Source organism: Staurois parvus, unplaced genomic scaffold (genome assembly GCF_062004578.1).
Source record: "Staurois parvus isolate SC_StPar_1 unplaced genomic scaffold, SC_StPar_1.0 ptg000566l, whole genome shotgun sequence".
NCBI classification, from domain to species: domain Eukaryota; kingdom Metazoa; phylum Chordata; class Amphibia; order Anura; family Ranidae; genus Staurois; species Staurois parvus.
This window is the reverse complement of record NW_028318362.1, coordinates 518,379-538,986: the sequence shown is the minus strand read 5'-3', so window position 1 is coordinate 538,986 and position 20,608 is coordinate 518,379. Positions and strand designations below refer to the sequence as shown.

General features: G+C 39.7%; 1 protein-coding gene across 1 annotated transcript in view; it reads right to left on the bottom strand.

The window, feature by feature from the left end:
- SMARCAD1 (SNF2 related chromatin remodeling ATPase with DExD box 1) overlaps window positions 1-20,608 on the bottom strand; it is a 185,106-nt gene that overhangs the window by 22,820 nt on the left and 141,678 nt on the right. Inside the window, exons 17-19 of the mRNA XM_089691627.1 lie at window positions 18,448-18,543; window positions 18,220-18,337; window positions 15,599-15,720 (exon numbers count right to left, since the gene is read on the bottom strand). Of these exons, the coding sequence (XP_089547753.1) occupies window positions 15,599-15,720; window positions 18,220-18,337; window positions 18,448-18,543 (336 nt within the window). The remainder of the gene's footprint in view (window positions 1-15,598; window positions 15,721-18,219; window positions 18,338-18,447; window positions 18,544-20,608) is intronic.

Here is a 20,608-nt window from a genome sequence, read left to right as displayed (position 1 = left end):
TTGATACTTGGTTCTAGAGCATATAGAACAACCTGATTTATTTCTTGGGGGGGGGGTTTGGCTTAAATGAATAGCCTGACAAGAAAAGATTGAGTGACACAATGTCTTACGTGCTTTCCTCCTTGGGTATACTTTTAACCGTCTAGTGTCAAAAACAATCTTCATCCAACCAGTAGTGTTTTAGTGAACAATATGGAGAACATTGGAGCTTGTGACTATATCAATGACTATTGTTTAGGCAATGCATTTTAAATGTGTCATTTTTGTTAAATCTCTCCTTTCAAGCGACAAAGACTTGACTGCAGTTATAATGTGGCAGAAGGCTGCTGGTTTTAGGAATTACATTTCCTTAGAAATAATGTGTACATACATTGAGGACATAGACATACAATACATGTAGCCCTGCATAAAAGCTCTGCATTCAGGAAACAACACAGAACTGTAAACTAAATAAATCAAACATATAAGCTTAGGATGAAAAAAAATCCTTTTCACTGCTGTGGCCAATAGAGATCTCCCTTAGCATTAAGCAGAAAAGCTGAACATGAAACAGGTGTTCCTCACCAAAAATTCTCACAGATCGGCTGTCTAATCTGCTTTGTTACGGCTCATTCACACTGCGGAGATCAGTGTTTTTCTGCACTTGAAAAATGTTGGTCTGTACAAGGTTACACAGAATTGTTTTTCATGGATCCTATTGTCATTGAAGTGCAGGCAGGAGCAGCAAAGATTCTTGGGTGGAAAAACGCATTTTTCCACACCACTCCACAGCACTCTGTCACATCGTTTGTTTCTATTTACCACAGCTGAAATGTGGTGCATAGAAATAAATGAAATATCATTTTGGGACATTTCAATAAATTAAAAAAAAAAATGAAAAAAAAATAAATAAAATAAAGGCAAACAGTGCCTTTTGCCTTGTAAATACACAAGGCACTGCCCCCCAAAGCTCGTCCACAAAACATTTTCCTGAGCAGCTAGTGTGAAGCAGTCCCGGGACCCAATCAAAGCTCAGTCTATTGGCCTTGGAAAAACAATGTATTGTCCTCTTCTATTTAACCACTTCCACACTAGAGCAATTTTTTCATTTTTTACAAAAAAAAACACTTAAAACCCCCAGAACAAGGGGTCTTGTAGGATAAAAAGATAATTATTGCAATTTTGTATCTTGCACAATATTTGCACAACTGTTTATCAAACACAGTTTCAGGGAAACATACAATAAAATGAATACTAGTGCACACAAACACAATACTCAGTTTTTTTGGTAAAATATAAAAGTAAGAGTTGCATCAAGTAAGCAGATACCAAACATGGCAAGTCTTGCATGTGCTCGTAATATTGTGCAAAACAGTGGTACCTAAAAATCTCCATAGGCAACACTTTTAAAGCCTTTACTGCACTTTAGAGTTAAAGTCTTTGTGAAGGCTAAAGTTTTTTAGTTTTTTTTACCTTAATCCATACTCTGGATTAAAGGAAAAAAAAAAAAAAAAAAAAACACTTTTTAAGCACAACTCCACTCTGCCCTCCTAAAATACTTATCCGAGACTGAAATCAATCCAGTGCTGTGCTCAAGGGCAATGGTGCTACGCTTATTCTCCCTCCTCACTGGACTCTGTGAGAGCAGCGGAAGTCATTGGCTCCTGCAGCTGTCAGTCAGTCAAATCCAGTGACGAAGGAGAGGGGGACAGGGCCCAGTTGCACTGTGTGTTAATAGACGCATACAGTGCGGCTCGGGATTGAGCCCACAGAAGGGCCCCCAGAGCAAGAAGCAGCTTGATATGGAGGCCCTTCTGTGGGCACTTCAACTGGGAGCTCTGGAGCTAGACGTATTGCTCACTTTAATGCTTGTGATATCTCACACATGTGGTGCAATCATGGTTGACATGCACACCCTGGGTGAGCATTTTCAAATGTGTGTAGAGCAGTGGGGGCTTTGTTTAATTTTTTTTTCTTAATAAATTATTAATATTATAATACAGGATTTACAAAGTGCCAACAGTTTACGCAGTGCTTTACAACAAAAGGGCAGACAGTACAATTACAATAAAAAGTAACACAGGAGGAATCAGAGGACCGTGCTTGTCATAGCTTACAATCTAAAGAGGGAATTATAATATATACATTATAATTTTTATATATCTATATCTCTGTATGTATATGTATATGTATATATATATATATATATATATATATATATATATCATTTTTTTTTATTTTTAACATTAGTGCTATCACAAGGAGTTAACAAACCCCCATCTGACAGCGTTGGGCAGGTGATGGGTCTAATAGAACCCAAAACTCCCCTGCCCTCCACAGCATTTAACCGAACAAAGATATGCTCAGTTACATGCTTCGAATGTGGTCCTGGACTCCCAGAAACAGCAGGAGAGCCCAGGAGGGGGGTGCTGGGGTGGGCCCATGCCACCCATACTGTGAAAGTGATCTGCTTAACCCCCCACTCTTTCATCACACCTATTATGTCCAAAGAGCTAAAATAGTTAAACTAAAGCCTTTAGGTTTTTTTCTCTTGGAGTGCTAAATAAGCATTTTCAATAAAGGTGCACATGTTAAAAGGATAAGTCGCACCTTTTCACAAAAAAATAATAAATGCACATTTTTTTCCAGGTTAAAAAAAAATATGCATTTACTATTTTTGGTGTTAGGAGCCTGTAAAGCATTGCACCAGCAATCAGAAGACTCCTGAAAATCTGTTAGTGAATCTGCTTGCTCGTACCTCATATGGGCAAGCCGATACTTACTTACAGGAAGAATCAATGAACTACCACAGCACCATGATAGTTTACTGAGAACTATAAGCAGATACCCACAAAGGCTGTCAGAACTTGTGGTTTCCCATTCACAAAACACTGTGAATGAGTGACGCGGCTGGGGAGGAAGAGCGGGGGTCTGCCTTTTCGAAACATTACACCCTGAATATGGGTGTAGCATGTTACGAAAGGTGAATTTATCAATTAAAGCTGAACTCCAGCTTCTGATTCACTTTACATAGTTTGCTTGAGCCATGTAGCCTCAGCTATACACAGTTCATATAGCACATCCAGCAGCCTCACATGTTAGTGAGGGACACGTAAAGTGTACTGAAAGCTTTAAATTCAGCTTTAAATGTCTTGTCCGTCTGCAAAGGAGATCTACATCCTGTCCTCTAAAAAGGATGTGGGCTATTTGGAAGGGACTAATCAGAATCCGGAAGTCCCCCTTAGGAATAAGTACAGAGTACATAGTGTCGTTTGTTACTTACTCCTCCCAAATGTAAATAAAAACATGCCTACATCAAGAAAAAGTAGTAAATCCTTAACTTAAAAAAAAAAAAATTATGCCCTGCAAATTAATTCCAACATCAATGACGTCGTCTAGGGAAGTAGATCCTCATCAGTTGTGATGATCTACTGCTCGACAAAGCTTTTCCTGCTCTCCCAGTTTATTATACAATGTAGATTCCAGATAATGACAACACCAAAATCCCTTTTGGGGCGACAGGATGTGGGCATGAAGCTCATGTCATGTCAACATAGTGACGAGTTGTCTTGCAAGTTTTCCTTTCAATGCTGAAGGCATGTGGCCTGGCCTGGTTTAGGAAGGGGGAATTAGGAGGTCACATGCTGGTTTGGTACAGCTCTGGTATGAATTTAATGGGGGACCCCAGGCCATATTGTTTTTATAACACTAGCTGGCCAGGAATCTGTCATTTTGTCGCTATCACAAAATGACAGATCCCCAGCTGGTATTTATTTACAAACATCAGCTTGGGTTCAAACAGGCTTAATATGGTGTTGAACTCCTGCTCAACCTGAACCTCCTCCATATTTTCTGGATTCTCTCAAACTCTAGAAGTGCACATTTTGCGTGCACTGACCATTTAGGTTCTTCAAAATAGTTATATATAACTAAAGAAAATATCAGTTACTACCATGATGAAAAGGTAGACAAAGTACAGGTGCGAGGATCTACAGGCATTTCATGGAAGCTGTACTGTGTCAAGAACATCCGGACTCTCTCCCTTGATACACTTAATACTGCTACTCTTAAAGGGAAACTAAAACCATCAATGGAACGGTTTCCCAAAACAGTTACATTCAAGGCATGTTATGAATGACAATTGTCACAGGGTCACTTGTGCTCTCAATCAACCTGTCAAACAATCAAATGGCTGGTGTCACAACTGATCACATGTGCAGCACCATGAAAACTGCAGGTCAAACAGAGGCCAAGATGGCAGCTTCGATATAATGTTACATATATCAAAAACTCATGGATGTCAAGATCCCTAATAAACTTCGGATCTCTCTCTGACTTCAGGATCTTACAGGTAGATTAAAGGGGGTCTTCTAAGACATTTCTTGGTGTTGGCCTGTAGGGATATTGCTAAAAGACAATGCCTCCTTCATTGTCAGAATGAGTGTACTAAATGGACTCCAATAACAAATTGAACGGATGTCAGCTAAAAACAGAGACACTATGGAAGTCTTCAAAAACTTAGTCTAATTGGCTACCCTACAGACACTCATCTTACCCCTTATCTGGATATCTGTGAGCTAGAACTGTTGGAGAATGTTGTACTAAAATCCATTTTGTTTTTCTTCTTTTTCCCTCATTCTTCCTACATATACCTACATATTCTTCTAAATATGCCAGAGGCTTAAGATCTAAGTTCCCGCCACGTGTCATATTGTGATTAAGACCCTCTTCTTACTCAGACCACAGTCCCTTTATTAGGACTTTGCACATTACTCCAACATATAAGGTAACCCCTTGCTTGTGACACGTTATCCTGTTTTTTGCCTCTAAATCAGTCTGTGAGATAAGACTAAGATTTTTGTAACTCTTCTACAGTGAATTCTCACCATATTCATTTTGTACTTATTTATTTTTAGTTTAGTTCAACAATAAAAAAAAAAAACAAAAAACAGGATTTTTGTTTGTTTTCATTGATGAATCCTTTTCTCCGAGATGAATTGGAGGAAACTTCATAGGAATTCTTCACAATGTAGATCCAACACATGGTTTGGACACTACACAAATCAAAAGGGGCCAGCTTCCTCTGGTGGCTACCCTGACACCTGCTCAAGAGTTCAGTTGTAGCAAAATCAGTAGAAGTTAAAAAAAAAATAAACAAAAAACATTCAACCATGGCAGCAGGCCAAAAACAAAACAACCAAAGTGGTGGGGAGGGAAGGGATTGTGGAACATTTTACACAAGTACACAAAAAAAAAAAAAGTTTCATTATCTCCATTATCTATTTTTTTTCTTTTCTCCCCCCATTCTAGTATTAGCTGATCTTGTGAAACCTATCCAAGTCATTTAAAACTCATTGCTGCACTTAGAACTGAATTTCAAAACTGAGCACCTGGGCAACATTCATAGAAAAAACAAAGTCTGTAAATAGAGGAAACTAGATAGCAGTAACACTATTAATGCCAACATAGGATATAGTAATTACTTTGCTAACGTTCATACTTTCTTTTCATTCACATACATCAGGGCTTAGTCACTCCTTGAACAAAAAAAAACGCACATAATTAAGTCATGCCATTGGAAGCTATGGATTCCTGCTATTTTCATTTAAAAAGGATTGCAAAGGCAGAAAAAATTATTGGGAGGACAGACTGGGGAAATATGAAGAGGCAATTTGAAACAGATTTTATTCGCTGCAGAAGCAGTTGTAACATGACAAAATGAGGAACATTTCAAGGGGTATGAATACTTTTTTAAGGTACCGTAGGTCATTATCATGAGGCGTGTGCTGCTGCAGAGTGTATGTGAGAGAGCAGATGGGAGTCAAGTTAGCTCTGAAGACAAAAAAAAGGTAGAAAAACAAAAAAACAGGTTCCAATGAATACCATAAATGACTTATGACTACGAGTCCTAAGTGCTCTCAAAAACATGTATAATGCTGTAGTGCCAACCAACCTGGAAATATATTGCCATCAAATGTATTCCTTTCCACACAAGCCTAAATGGATCTTATGTAAATCATTACCCAACATTTACAAATACATTCTTTTCACCTGTGTGCATCCAGATATAATGTGCAAATGGAAAAAAAATAAAAATGGACTTTTGGCTGTACAATTTGGCCACATTATGCAAACAAAAAATAAAATAAAAAAATAATCAAACTTGTATGGTATCCTTGCACTCAAAAAGCTTTGTTGATATTTTGAGGTGAATACCAGGGGTTTTACTAATTACTCTCACAGAAAGAGGGAGTACAGTTGTGGTCCTCAAATTTAAAAACCAATATATAGCTGAATTTAAAGTACCGCCAACAAACTATTTTTGTTACAGTGGGAAGGCTTTGCATCTTTGTCAGTTTTATCTGCAGTCTGTGACAGGTGGTGAGGAGGTTTCCCATTACTACCAACCCTGGTGAAAATTTTGTGAGTAGGACAGGGAGTGGTAAGAAATGCCCAATGGGAACAAAGACCATGATATTAAGCTGATGAATGCTCCAAAAAGTGTAGTAATTCAACGCTGTTTTGCAAGTTAAATAGATTTCCTACTGCACATCCTGAATCAATAGTAGTCACCGGGACAGGAAGAGAGAAGGAAATAGGGAAAAAAGGGGGGAAAACAAGGAAGAACAGGAGAATAAAAATCGGTATTTAAATGCCATTCTATTCACATATTCTGGAGTTTAACTTCAATATACAGAAAAGTGTGAAACAAACATACACCTTTGCAGCTTTGTAGCAAGCAACGAGGAAAGGACCAGATGTGTCTGTCTTGCGATGCTCTCCAAGAGAAGGATTTTTCAGGTAAACCAAAAATCCCGGTTTCCTAATCATACATCACAGTACACAGAGGACTTCATATTAATGACTCGATGAGATGATAAAGCACTAAACATGATAAGTGGGCAACACAGCAATAAGTTGAAACACACTCAAAAGACAGAAGAGGGGGGAACTCCACAACAAAGCCTCCAGGAAGACCTTTTGTCCAAACCTGACATCCCCAGAAGCATTAACATCTATCTGGTAAAACTTCATAAACGTGAAAAGACGACTAGGTACGAGCCTTATAAACTTGAACAATATAAGCTTTATATGTTGATCAATATCAAAGCATGCAGTGCAACTACTAATATGTGTATCACTAAATAAAAATGTGCAAAATTATACAACCCAATAAATGTGTGTGACATCCAACACAACCTGTATACAAAACAATAAATGCATATAAACCCAAGAAACTAAAAAATGGCAATAAAGTTGTAATAAATACAACCAATCTATTGTGCAATCCCCCTTATTTGTCAAGAACAGTACTTTGGAACTAAGATCCCTGAATGAACTTCATGTGAACTGAAAAAGTCATATGTAAACGCATGCACATAAATACATTGTAAACATATGTGAAACTCATTACAGTCCCATAACTTTCTTCTGAACCATTCGTGCTTGATGACATGCATGCTCCATATAAACCTTCTAATGTGCTCCACCACAGTGAACCAACACCTCTCAATGCTGCCCTTACCTCAAGGTTTGATCCACACAAAGGTAAGGTCAAACATGCTTTCCCAACACTCTGGGTATAGTAAGTGGTAATCTTCCTCCAATAAATCAACTTATAACAGATAAGTGTCACTTTAAGACCGCTGGACACCAGACGGATCAATGCAAAATATAAAGCAAAAAGGATCTTATGGTGCAGTATCAGAGTAACTAATTAGATTTTATTAAAAACAATTAAGAACACTCAAAAAAGTAGTAGCAAGATCTTAGACACTACTCCAGGAGTATGCAACCTTAAGGGGGCAATGATATTGTTGGAAGATGATTTTAGACAAGCGATTTATCTGAGCACTGCTTTTGTGAGTGTTCTTCCAAGCTGCAGGCCCAATCTTCACCCATCATGGCAGCACCCTCAGGGACTTGTTTAGACCATTCCCCCCCTTTCCAAATCATTCACTGGGTGATCAATGCCCTGCCTGGACCTGTAGAGCAACCCATCGGCCAGGTCACCTGGTACAGGACAGTTTCCTGGAATTTGCTACCTTCACTGACATTTCTCTGCTCTTGCAAGTGGGAGCCAATTACAGCCCCTATTTGCCTACTGGTCATACGACGAAACTGAATGAAGATCTCCTCTATCCCATCAGGGTTGATAGCAAAAAGGCCAAAAAGTATGGGACTAAAGCTCACAAAATTAGATCTTCAGAGAGAGGCATCTGTAGGCACATCCATTACGTAAGAACATTAGCTAAGAAGTGAGGCTTAGCTGAGCTGGGGAGGATTATGCCTGAGCAAGAATTCTTGTTTTTTTGTGGCCAGTGTGGCACCATAACCCAAATAGTCACGAATACGAAGTCCTCTGTGTTAGGTAATGTACGATTAGGAACCTTTTTTTACTTTAAATAAACTTTTGCTACAGGACACAGCATTTCTGTTTCACAATTTTACTGAGGAAAGGCATCTCCTAACAGCATTGGTGATTTCAAAAGAATTATTTTCATCTTCATGAGGGGCTGACTGATGCAAACTGTGCACAAATCTACAGTGAAGCTGCATAGCATATCATTGGTAGCACTGTGGGCCAGTTCACACCTCTGCGGTATGTTTTGACAGCACAAAATAAGTGAAGCTTTTTAAAGGACACTGTACCAAACCGTATGTTACTGCAGCATCATGGGAATTGGTGCCCGCAAATGCACTGACTCTGCATTTGCGGTGCCGTTAACAATACATTGACACCCGCTTGCAGATCACAAAGGCAGCACACGTTCACCTGCAGTGTGGGAAACGTGCATAGAAAGCGCTTTTCCCACATAGTGTTCTGATGTAAATTAGCCCAGAATGAGTGTGTTTTAAGTGTTTCCTTTGATGATATGTTTTGAATCATCAGGTAACCACATCATTTATTATGAGCTCTAGGTAATTCGTAAAGTCATCAGGGGGAAATGTACTTTAACTGGAACAGACAAAATCTGGAGCAGCTGTGCAATCATCTTCTAACCTCAGCTTGTTCAGTTAAGCCTTAGGTAGCTTGTACTGAAAAAATGTGGATGTTCGTGCAAACAAAAAAAAGGTTAATGGACAGTACTTAATTGTTTTTGTAACAAGTGCACTAATACGGCTACAATAACCTCAGATTTAAAAGCTAAAAGCTTGCACAACTGCACCAGACCTAGTTAATCTACTCTCACTGTATTTTCCTATAAATGACTTTGATTATCAACACATACTATTCTGCCATCTAGTGGACATCAGATAGTATTGCTATTGACTAGTATACAGCAATCATCAAAAACACCCCCTGGGGTAAATATGTACCATTGTGTGAGAACAAGTGCACTAGACTGAGCTGAACTCAGGTAACACAGTTAAATGAAATCCAAGAGCCTGTGTAGTCCGGCTTTGAGGGGAAAATATAATTCATTTTTCACATCAATCTGAGACTATTCTGAGATCATTAAGCACTTACTGCATGTACAGTGGACCTGCTTTGTACTTAAATGTATGGAGAGAAGTTGTTCTAAAGTGAACTTTTTTAGACTGTTGAAACTGGCCCTTCACAACATCTATACATGTCTATATTTAATCATTCTAATAACATTTAATATACATGCAAGCCCTGTTGAGATCGCATAGCACAGCAATATTGTATTAAACAAACTAACAAGAGCATATCAAAACACATAAATTACATAACCCAGCATATAACACTGCAACAGAAAATTATACCACTTAGTAATAGCATAATGAAGTATAACGGTTCTTCTGAAAGAAAAAAAAAACTATGCAGTCAAAGTTCCCCAAAGATATAAAACACTGTTCAGCTTGTAGCTTCATTTGAATGCCATACCTGTAGGCATTTTGCAGCACCCCCACAGTCTGTCTAAAAAAAATTCCCAATGCCAGTAATCCTGTGTCCTGCCTAATAAATATTATGAACTTTGCTTGCTGTGAGAGTATACAAGTTGGAATTTTGACATGGCTGCATTTTTTCCAAACCCAAGACAGAAACAATTATTCTGGTGTCAAAAGGATAAATCCAGATGTATATGAATTTGGACAAATTAGTTCAACAATTGTTTTCACCATATCTGAGCAAAAGCTTATTCTGTTTTAAGATGACCAGATTCACCTATTCCAACAAATGCCTATGGATGCTTTGAAAAGCAACAAGAGTTTAAGTGAATTGTTAGTGATGTTGCAGTTTCCCTCCCCTCACTGATAGAGACACACGTTTTTAGGTCGTAGGAAAGGAGTGTTTTAGGGTGCATGTTAATATAGTTAGGGTTAATGTATTTACACACCCCATGTATGGCACATTTTATCCTTTTAGACAACACTTAACCTGTCAATCCTCATTTGTGATGTGTGTGTTGATCTGCCCCTTTAGGATGATCTCATTGGGAGAAACGATGCAACAAGTAAAGAAAAGATTAGTACAGCATCGATTTTCAATTAAAAACAGACAATTGCCGATTCCCAGGCATTCTGTAGAGAAAGGACAAAGACGGCGACCTGAAAATTATTATTTTGGAAGAAATCTTCAGACTGAGAAGAGGAGGAAAGAGTTTTGGAATTGAGAAAAAAAGAAGCAAGATGGATTTACCAATTGCCCTCACTATATTCATAAAGATTAAAAAGATATTTTGATAGGTACCTTTTTTTGCAAACCCTTTTATAGAATCAGGGGATTTAATTAGTTTTTATTTTATGTTCAGTCGTAGGCTACCTTTGAGAGGTGGAGATCTAACAACATGAAAGAGACCAAAGATCACTGGGGTTCGATTATTTTTTTTTTTCTCTTTAATGAAATTAAGTAACAATGCCTAACTAATAGTAAGGAAAACTTATAATAAACTTCGAAAACATAATAAAACAAATGTCACTGTAAAAATATAAACTTAGCCTACTTTAACCTCTTGCCCTCATAAGGATTTACCCCCCTTCATGACCAGGCCATTTTTTGCATTACTGCGCTGCATTACTTTAACTGACAATTGTGCGGTCATGCAACGCCTAAATGAAATTTATGCTCTTTGTTCCCCACAAATTGAGCTCTCTTTCCGTGGTATTTGATCGCCTGCGCAGGATTTTATTTTGTGCGCTATAAGCAAAAAAAGACCGACAATTTTGAGAAACAAAAAAACAATATTTTGGACTTTTTGCTATTAAACATGTCCAGTAAAAAAATTACAAAAATCAAACTCCGGCAAAAATATATTACAAAATGCATTCTGCTACATGTCTTTGCTAAAAAAACAAATTGCAATACGTGCAATTTAATTGGTTTACATGAAAGTTATAGCATTTACAAATGGCAGTATAGATAACGGGATTTTTTTTTCCCTACTAGTAATGGCGGCGATCAGCGACCTTTAGCAGGATTGCAGCAGACATTCTGACACGGGGGGACTAACTTGGGCAGGAGACGGTTAATGTGAGGGGCGATACGGGGTTAACTCTGTGCGTTTTACTAGGGGGCGAGGGGTGTGTTCTTCACTGTAAGCACACTGATCGGGATGGCTGTACTGTGCACAGCCATCCTGAGCAGTGTGCTCGAGCTGACAGGGAGGAAGATTGTTTGTAAACAAAACAATCTTCCTCCCCGTGGGAGATTCTCGGTAATCAACCAGGCGCCGGCAGGTAACTACCGGCAGGGACCCGGTGATTGACATCTGCGGCCGTGAATGGCGGAGCAGGTAGGGCGCGCGCGTGCCCCCTACCTGGAAATGCAAAATCGTGATTTTGCGCACAGGTGCCGCCCTGTAGCAGTATATCCGCTATATGGCAGTCCTTAAGCAGATAAAGGTGAACAGTGTCAGTCAGAGCAGTGGAGAGTCAGTAGGGCAGTGTACGGTGTGTGGGCAGGGCACTGGTGTGTGGGTGGGTGTGTGTGTGTGTGTGTGTGTGTGTATGTGTGTGTATTTTTTTTTTACAATTTTCATAGGAGCCCAGATAGGGGGCTTTGGTGGGTGAAATATCTGGGGTCAGAGAAAGGTACTAAGAACACGTATTTCCTAGTCCCTTTCTCTGAAGCCTCAGCTGCACGGGACAATGAATGAGTGGAAAGTGCACTGTGCTGAGCGGCTTCCTTTTCATTTACAAACTGAAGCATAATAAACACACAAGGGGGTTAGCACCATAAGGAAGATGGGCTGTATTTATCTACCTGCAGCAGCTATATGCTGCTGGGAGGGAGAGGAGAAGCAAACATTGCTGGTATTTAGCTGCTGAAGAGAGGAAATACAGCCCCCTAAAATGCCACCCCTCCTCTCAAGGTTCCAGGGTGCAGAAATCAAAGGACATGATCTGCCCATCACCTGCCCGTGATCAATGGGTATATTGGAATTAACGGGCTGCCAACCCCTGTTGTAGACTATCAAGGATTGATCATGCCTTGTGTATTCTGTAATCCTATTCATACCTGAAGTAGATGGAAGTGATAAGTGTTCATCTTGTTTCGGCAGTGGGATTGTTTTATCAGTTACTTAGTAACAGGGTGGTTACGAGTTTCCTCTTCAGAGCTTTTTAATGATTATTTAAGCCTGTGTGAAAATGTACACCAAATGCTTGTAAACTTAAAGTGAAAACTTTAAAAGGTTGTAATTAAAAAAAACAAAACAAAAAAAAACATGTTATTACTTACCTTCTCTGTGCAATGGTTTTGTGCAGAGCACCCCCGATCCTCTTCTTTTAGGGTCACACGTGGGCGGTCCTGGTCCACCTCTGCAGAGCGTCCCCAGTAGTAAGCTACTTGCAATGGGGGGACTTGAGCAGGAGTGCTCCCAAGCCACACTCCTGTGAATGGACAGTGATCATTCACACACAGAACGCGACACAGCTCCACCCCCACTCTCTTCTCATTGGCTCACTGGCTGTGATAGACAGCAACAGGAGTCAATGGCTTCCACTGCTGTGTGACAAATGAGGAGAGAGAGAGACTTGGGAAAGCTGCATTCATGCACATCGCAGGACTGAGATGGGGCCAAGGTAAGAACCACTTTAAGGACAGGGACGCCAGAAACGGTTGCTCAGATTGTTCCAAGTAAGTCTTGAAGGAATTGAGATGAACCCTTTCAATGCCAGAGCTGTTTTAAGCGTTTCTTGCACATATGTTTAAAAACATTTTAGGCCTGAAGATTGCATAAAACCAAAGGCTCCCACTGCTGTGTGCACCAATGAGTAGAGAGAGCCACTGTTCTCATGCACATCGATAGCTCAAGATGGGGCTCAAACCGAGGTTTTTTGACTTAATGCATATAATGCATTAAGGTTTAAAAAAAAACAAAAAAAACAAAAAAACACCTTCTGGCTTTAGAACCTCTTTAAGGGAAGGTACACCAGAAATGGTCGTTCATATTTTTCCATGTATGTGCTGGAGGAATTGAGATTAACCCATTGCGTTTTTTGCGTATACGTTTAAATAAAAAAAACTTTTAGGCCTGAAGATTGCATTAAACCCTCAAAACATTATATATTTTGTAAAAGCAAACAGTCTAGAGAATAAAATAGTGGTAGTTTAATTTTTTTTAATGTTACACAATACTACTGCAAAGGACTAGTAAATGCAAAATTTCAGTAAAAACTACCTTGAAGTTAATTTTAGGGTGCACAAACGCAATAAATGTATGTGCAGGGATAACCAGATACCCAACATATCAAACCTTAAATTTGTGTGCAGCCATGAAATGGCAACAAACTTTAGTACCCTACATTTTTCTAGGGTGATGCTTTAAAAACCTCCTAAAGGTCATCAGTTTAGTTACGTAGGAGCTCTGGTACTGGAATTATTGCTCTCACGTGTGCATTCGCAGTGATACATAACATGTTTATCACAATTGTGTGGGGGTGAGCTGGAATTTTATATTTTATGTGATTCGGTAAAACTTAATTTTTTTTACCTTTTTTCCAATCACATTGGGTACAAAATTGTTCTACACATTGCTTTTGGTAGGTGAGGTGCCCCTTATTAGGGGGTTTGGAAGCTATCGGGCGGCTACATAGCCTCTGGATTGCTTCCATATGACAGCCAGAAATTCGTTTGTTAGGTGCACACACAATGCAGACGTTTGTGTAAACCGCCCCCACTGTCAGGTCTGCAAAATGTACAGATTTTACAGTAAATGGGAACGAAAGAGGTTTATTTGTGGTGTCTCATCCTCTATGTTGGATTTGATAAGTGGTGGCAGTTGGGACAGGATACCAAAAAGCTGGCAAAGTGGTACTAAAAAGGAAGAGCAGGAAAAATGTTTTGCAGCTAATTAGGTTAATGGGCAATAGTCCGTAACATGATTGTGTATAAAAAGAGAATCTTAGAGAGTCAGAGTGTTTCAGAAGTAAATATAGGCAGAGCTTCACAAATCTGTGAAAAGCTGCATCCAAAAATTGTAGAACAATTTCAGAATATTGTTCCTCATGGAAAATAGCAAAGACTTTAAATATATCATCATCACAATACATATCATCAAAAGATTCAGAGAATTTGGAAAAATCTCTGTGCGCAAGGAACAAGCAAATAATGGTTGATCGTGACCTTCGGACCCTCAGATGGCAATGTATTAAAAACAGGCATGATTCTGTGATAAACATCACTGTATGGCTTCAGGAATACTTCCAAAAATCACTGTCTGAACACAGTTTGTTGTGCCATCCAGAAATGTAAAGTAAAGCTCTATTATGCAAAGAAGCCATATCTGAAGATGATCCAGAAACGTCACGGTCTTCTCTGGGCCTAAACTCATTTAATATGGTCTGTTGTAAAGCGAAAAATGGTTCTGTGGTCAGATGAATTGAAATTTGACATTCTTTTTGGCAACCATGGCCGCTGTATCCTCCAGACTAAAGAGGAGAGGGACCTCCTGAAATGTTATCTGTGCTCAGTTTCAAAGTCTGCATGTCTGATGGTATGGGGTGTATTGGTGTGTATGGATTGAGTAGTGTGCACATCTGGAAAGGCACCAAATATGCTGAAAGATATATCGAGGTTTTAGAGCTGCATATACAGTACTCCCATCCAGATGAAGTCTTTTTTCAGGGAAGACCTTACATATGTCAGCAGAACAAGATTAAACCGAATACTGCATCTATGACAACAGCGTGGCTTCGTAGTAGTCTCGGTGCTTAACTGGCCTACCTGTTGTCCAGACCTTTCACCTACTGAAAATATTTGGCACATCATGAAACATCAAATACGAGAAAGATAACCCAGGAATGTTGAGAAGTTAGAATCCTATATCAGGTAACAATCGGAGAACGCTCCACTCCCAAAACATCAGCAACTGGTCTCCTCCATTCCCAGATGTTTACAAAATGTTGTTAAAAGAAGGTGACACTACACTGTGATGGCCCTTTCCCAACTTTTTTGAGACGTGTTGCTGCCATAAATTTCAAAACTACCTTATTTTTTTCTTAAAATGGCACATTTTCTCAGTTTAAACATTTGATATGTTTTCTATAGTGAATAAAATATGAGTTTATGACATTTGCAAACCACTGAATACTGTTTTTATGTAGATTTTACACACCATCCCAACTCTTTTGGAATTGGGGTTATGTGTGTATATATCTGTAATATAGAAATGTAAAATGGTTTATCCAGATACCACATAGTACTTACCTTAAGCATTAGTTTAGACATACTTCTTAACTTGTCTGCAGTGTAGTACTGCCTGTGTAGTAATGGGTGATTGGCCATTTTTCTTAAGTGCATCATTACATTGCATAGTTCAGTATTTTTCTCTAGAATAAAAAATAAAATTAAATTAGCTCTACTATTTTTTCTGGTAAAATCACTATACTCCTGACTATACTCCTTTTCACCAGGACTTGACATGAAACAAGCAGAAATCAATACAATCAGCAAAACAAATAAGGAAGGGGCAGTAACCTTAAGGATTTTTTTTTTACTTTAAAGAAAAGTATTTAGTGGACAAAACCTTGCACAAATAATGAAAAAGACCTATATATTTATAAAGAAGTGCCTGTGTTGACACCAAGCAAAAAAGGATTTCCAGGTACGATAGTAATGCTTTCTGGTAGTGACTATGGAATTCCTTGCTTGGCTGGATAGAAGCAGGGGTAGGGGAAGGAGCACCCTTAATCCATACCAATAAAATGCTGTGCTGGAAAGGTCTCAAAATTGAGCAAATAGGACAGCCTTGAAGGTGGCTACGACGAGACCCAAAACGTAATCTCAAGTTCCAAGTGTGAATTCTGAGAGAGCACAGTTTTTGCTTGGGCTGTGTCTAGAATAAGACCCCGTATTCGAGGCGAAGAGAAGGTTGGAGAGCAGATTTTTGGAAGATGATCATCCAGCCAAAATTCCAAAGCATCCAAATTGTCCTGTGGACATTTGCAGATAGCTAGATGAGAGAAAAGTCCTTTAGAAGATAGTCTTGATAACCTGTGACCAGGATGCTCTCAGTTCTGAGATGGGCAATGAGAGGAGCAAGAATATATGTGAAAAATCAGGGAGCAGAGGATAGACCAAATGGCAGTGCATCAAACTGGAAGTTGTACAAATTATTGATATTTATCTCATGATGTGTTGCAGGGAATCACAGAAAAAAAGATCAGATGAAAGTTGCTATAACTGCTCTGCAACTGCCCAATCCTGAAAGACAGGGTCATGTTGGTTGTTCATTATCCTGATCCAGTTAGCTGTGGTTTGCAATACTGAAATAGCAGCCAGAGCTGGTTGCAGGGCTGGGCCTGCGAGGAATTTTAAGAGGAAAAAAAAAGTTTTAAAAGCATCACAGATTCTTTGTCCAGAGAATCTTTGAAAGATGGAACATCATCAGTGGGTACAGAGAGTTGTTAGTTTAGACCACAAGAACAGTCAACATTTTCAACAAGATAGAGTTCAAAAAAAGATTTTTGTGAAAGTGAGTGTGATAGAGAAAATCCTTTCAGGAGTGACCCAGACATCACAGAACGCACATTCTATCTGTTCATGAACAGAGAATGTTTTGCAAGGCTTAGTAGGTCTCTTTGTGCCCAAAGGGGTGTGGCAAGATGGAGAACAGTCTACCTGTATAATGTCAAGGCTTTTGCGGACAGAGCCAATACGTTTTTAACATTAGCAAGTATATTGGGGGAAGCTCCCTCTTCAATACAGTGACCATGTGAGGGAGAGAAATCTTCTGCAGCTTCCTCCAATACGGTCTCTAATGTATCCTTTGTTACCTTCTGATTCAGCATCCTCTAGGACCAGGATATCAAATTTCGACTCTGGATGAGAAACGGAGCAGAAGAGGTGAGGCATTTTTGATCTCTGGACAAAGATGGCTAAATTAAGGTCGTAATTTGTCCACGAAATTGTGACATACATACAGAAAAGTCTGCTTTTGTCAAATAGGCTGCTTGTTGCACTCCTGAAATAGGACTAGCATTGGATGCTGAACCCGGTGTTAAGATCGGTTCCTGCTCCAGTGGAATGCATCATCACTTTAAGTGTTGAGCACACCTTAGACCTGCTGTCTGCCATATCTACAAATGAGGGTACTACCCTGTGGGGGGACACGGAGTAGAGTGTGGGAGGTAGGGAAAGAGTGTCTGGTAGGAGTATACAGGAACCCAGGAGTAGACCATCCTGCTACGAATCCTCATGGTGAAAGGGCGGGAGGAAACGCCTAAATACCTTATTCTTGGCAGCAGTGATTTTAAAGTGTGCAACCTGTGGTGTGCTGTAACACCTGGAAAACCACGTGAGACTAAGCTCTGGGTGGATGTAAAGTTTGAAAAGTTTACACTGTAAAGTGAACACATTCCAAACATAGTCCTGCTTTTCTGACAGTTAAAACGTACAAACATATACTACTCAGGATTGTAGGGCCACAGTAATGGGTCAGAGATACAGGGTGACCCTGTCTTAACTGTCTAATTCGATGGTCCCCATATAGGGTCCAGGCTACACTGTGACGGTCAATTATACAGAGTGACCCTGTGTTACCTGTTCACAAAGTTGGACTGTATATAGGGTCCAGGCTACACTCCTCAAGGCAAGCATACCATTGAAGGGGTCTTTGGGGGCTGGGCTCGATTGTGATGGACCACGGCCCTGAATTTGTATAGCATCCTGTGGCTAACTTAAGTGTCAAGGTGAGAGCCTCACGTAAGATTCAGTGCCAAAAGTCTGTCAAACAGGCACAGTCACACGTGGACTGAAATTCATCCGGTTGCTGCTGAAATGGACAAATTTTGATCCATCAATGGACAGCTTTATCAGACATACATTACCTGTGCCTTCAACTGATCTCTTTAGTTTCTGCATTAGGTCATTATACAGCTGCTGCTGCTTCTTGGACAATGTGCAAAACTTAACATGATCTTGCTTAGGAGGTAGTTGCTTGAGGACCTGGGAGAAACAAATATGTTGACAATACTACCAGAAAGAATAGTACAGATTTCCAATAATTTGCATGTAATATGTACACGTTAGTAAAATGTACTCATAACAAACCATACCTCACTTTTAACTCTTCTGAGAATGAATGGCTTCATGATTCGTTTAGCATGAGCAATTCTTTCTTTTTCAAAAGTGCTTTGTTCATCAGTAGATTTCTAAAAAAAAAAAAAAAAAAAAAAAAAAGAAAGTATCACATTAAAATATAATTAGGACACTACTTTAGAAAACTTTTAGACTGTTTTTTTAATCTGGTAAAGCAAAAAAAAAAGGAAGGGAAAAAAAGAGGAATGTTGACATAATTGTAAATTCCATATCTTGGAGCACAGTACAGTAGCTACAATCACGTGATTGGACCCAGGCAAAAATTTTGCTGAGTCCTGCCCCCAGTGTATAACCCTGACCACGCTGTGAGAATCCAGTTTTGTTAGAAAGCAATGCATAAAATGAGGAGAGGGACCCATGTCTGTACTATATTTATACATCTAGATAAAGAATTTACAAGTATGTCAAAACTCTTTGTCTTTATCATACAGTGCAGGACTTGAATTATAGACCATGTGACATCTCCAAGCAATAATCGAGGGATGGGAAACAAAACAGTAGCAACAGACCCAAAGGAAGACAAGCAGGGTCAGTAGACCCAAACAGTCCATCGATAGTGGAAACACCTCACTGCTGGAACAAACACCAACAGACATTCAACAGCCTATAGTGTTAAGGAACATGAAACAATACAGGCAGAGGCTCCAATCAAATAGAATAGACTGCAAATGCCTCAGAACCCCACCTCAATGAGAGGATGCACTTAAGCAGGGATGGGGAGACCTGTTCCAAGTAGGCAGAAACCACCTAAAAAGTGGGTACAAAACAATCATCCATTAAGCAGAAAACAGAGGGAGTAGGGCTTGGCTAGTCTCAATTCCCTACAGGAGTCCCCACATGAAACCAGGGAGAACACATTATCAGCATAAAATGCCCTGCTGGTGCAAGTGCTAAGGATATAGGGAGAGGATATTGAAGGCTGAATAGGACCCACAGGACACAAGTTGGCATGCAGTAAGTTGGATCAGGCAGACCATTTTTACAATATGATGAACAATTAAAAATTTGGATAAAGTTGCCCCCATCAGATCACTAGGTGGAAACAGCTTAGTAGGGACCAATGAGCAGGAAAAAGTAACCTGCATGAAAGAGGACCTTTTTAAGATAAGTGCCCTAGCTGCAATACACAATATATGTAGAGGAAAGATGAGCACCGAAGAACCCCAGGTAAAAGAGGGATGGTAACCTGTCCAACACATGGGGATGGGGATACATTGTCTAGCACTAAGGTCAGTGCTAAGGAAGTGAAATCAGGATAGTCACCTCTAGTTGAGAGAAGCGATCCCATGATTTGCAACTGTGGAAGAAGTAGGGAAAGGCACAACAGAGTTTGAGACAGAGTCTTGAGGGCTGATACCAGGGAAGGATATGTCCTGGTGCAATGGAGCAGTAGGGGCTAGGTTGGTGTAGCCCGATTGTGAGGCCAGATGCTGAAAAAGAGATACAATACAATCCAGGCTTAAAGTGGTAGTTAAGTCTCAAAGTTTATTTTTAACTACAGGTAAGCTTATACTAAAGCTTACCTGTAGGTAAAATAAATATCTCCTAAACGTTCACCTTTTAGGAGATATTCTAGAGGGCAGCAGCCGGTGACGTCACCAACGCATGCGCTCTGACGTAATGGCACACCCGTTCTGCTCCTTCATAGCTGTGCGCCGCGGCTGTGACTCCCGCATGCACCGGAGTGATATAATCACTGCTCAACCATTCAAGCGGCCTGTAAATCTGGAAGGAAGACCAGGTGAAGATGAAAGCCTCTGCAGTGGTGACAGCACGCCGCTAGAGGGATTAGTTCTCAGGTAAGTCATTTATAATATGCTAGCATGCAATGCATACTAGCACATTATGCCTTTACCTTGAAGTTTTTTTTTGTTTAAGATGTACTACCGCTTTAATGATGTGCAGCTTCAGAAAGTGTTTCAAGTGGGAGAAAAACACAGGGTTAAGGAAAAACTGTTCATTCCTAGCAATGAGTAGAAAAGGATAAAAACAGAGAGGGCTGGAGATGACAAGAGAAAATTACTGTGTCAACACCAGCAAACAGAATGAAAGAAAAGGTTCAGGCTTCTCATTTTAAAAGTATCAGAAGGCTATCGCTTCATCTCTGACACGGGGTAA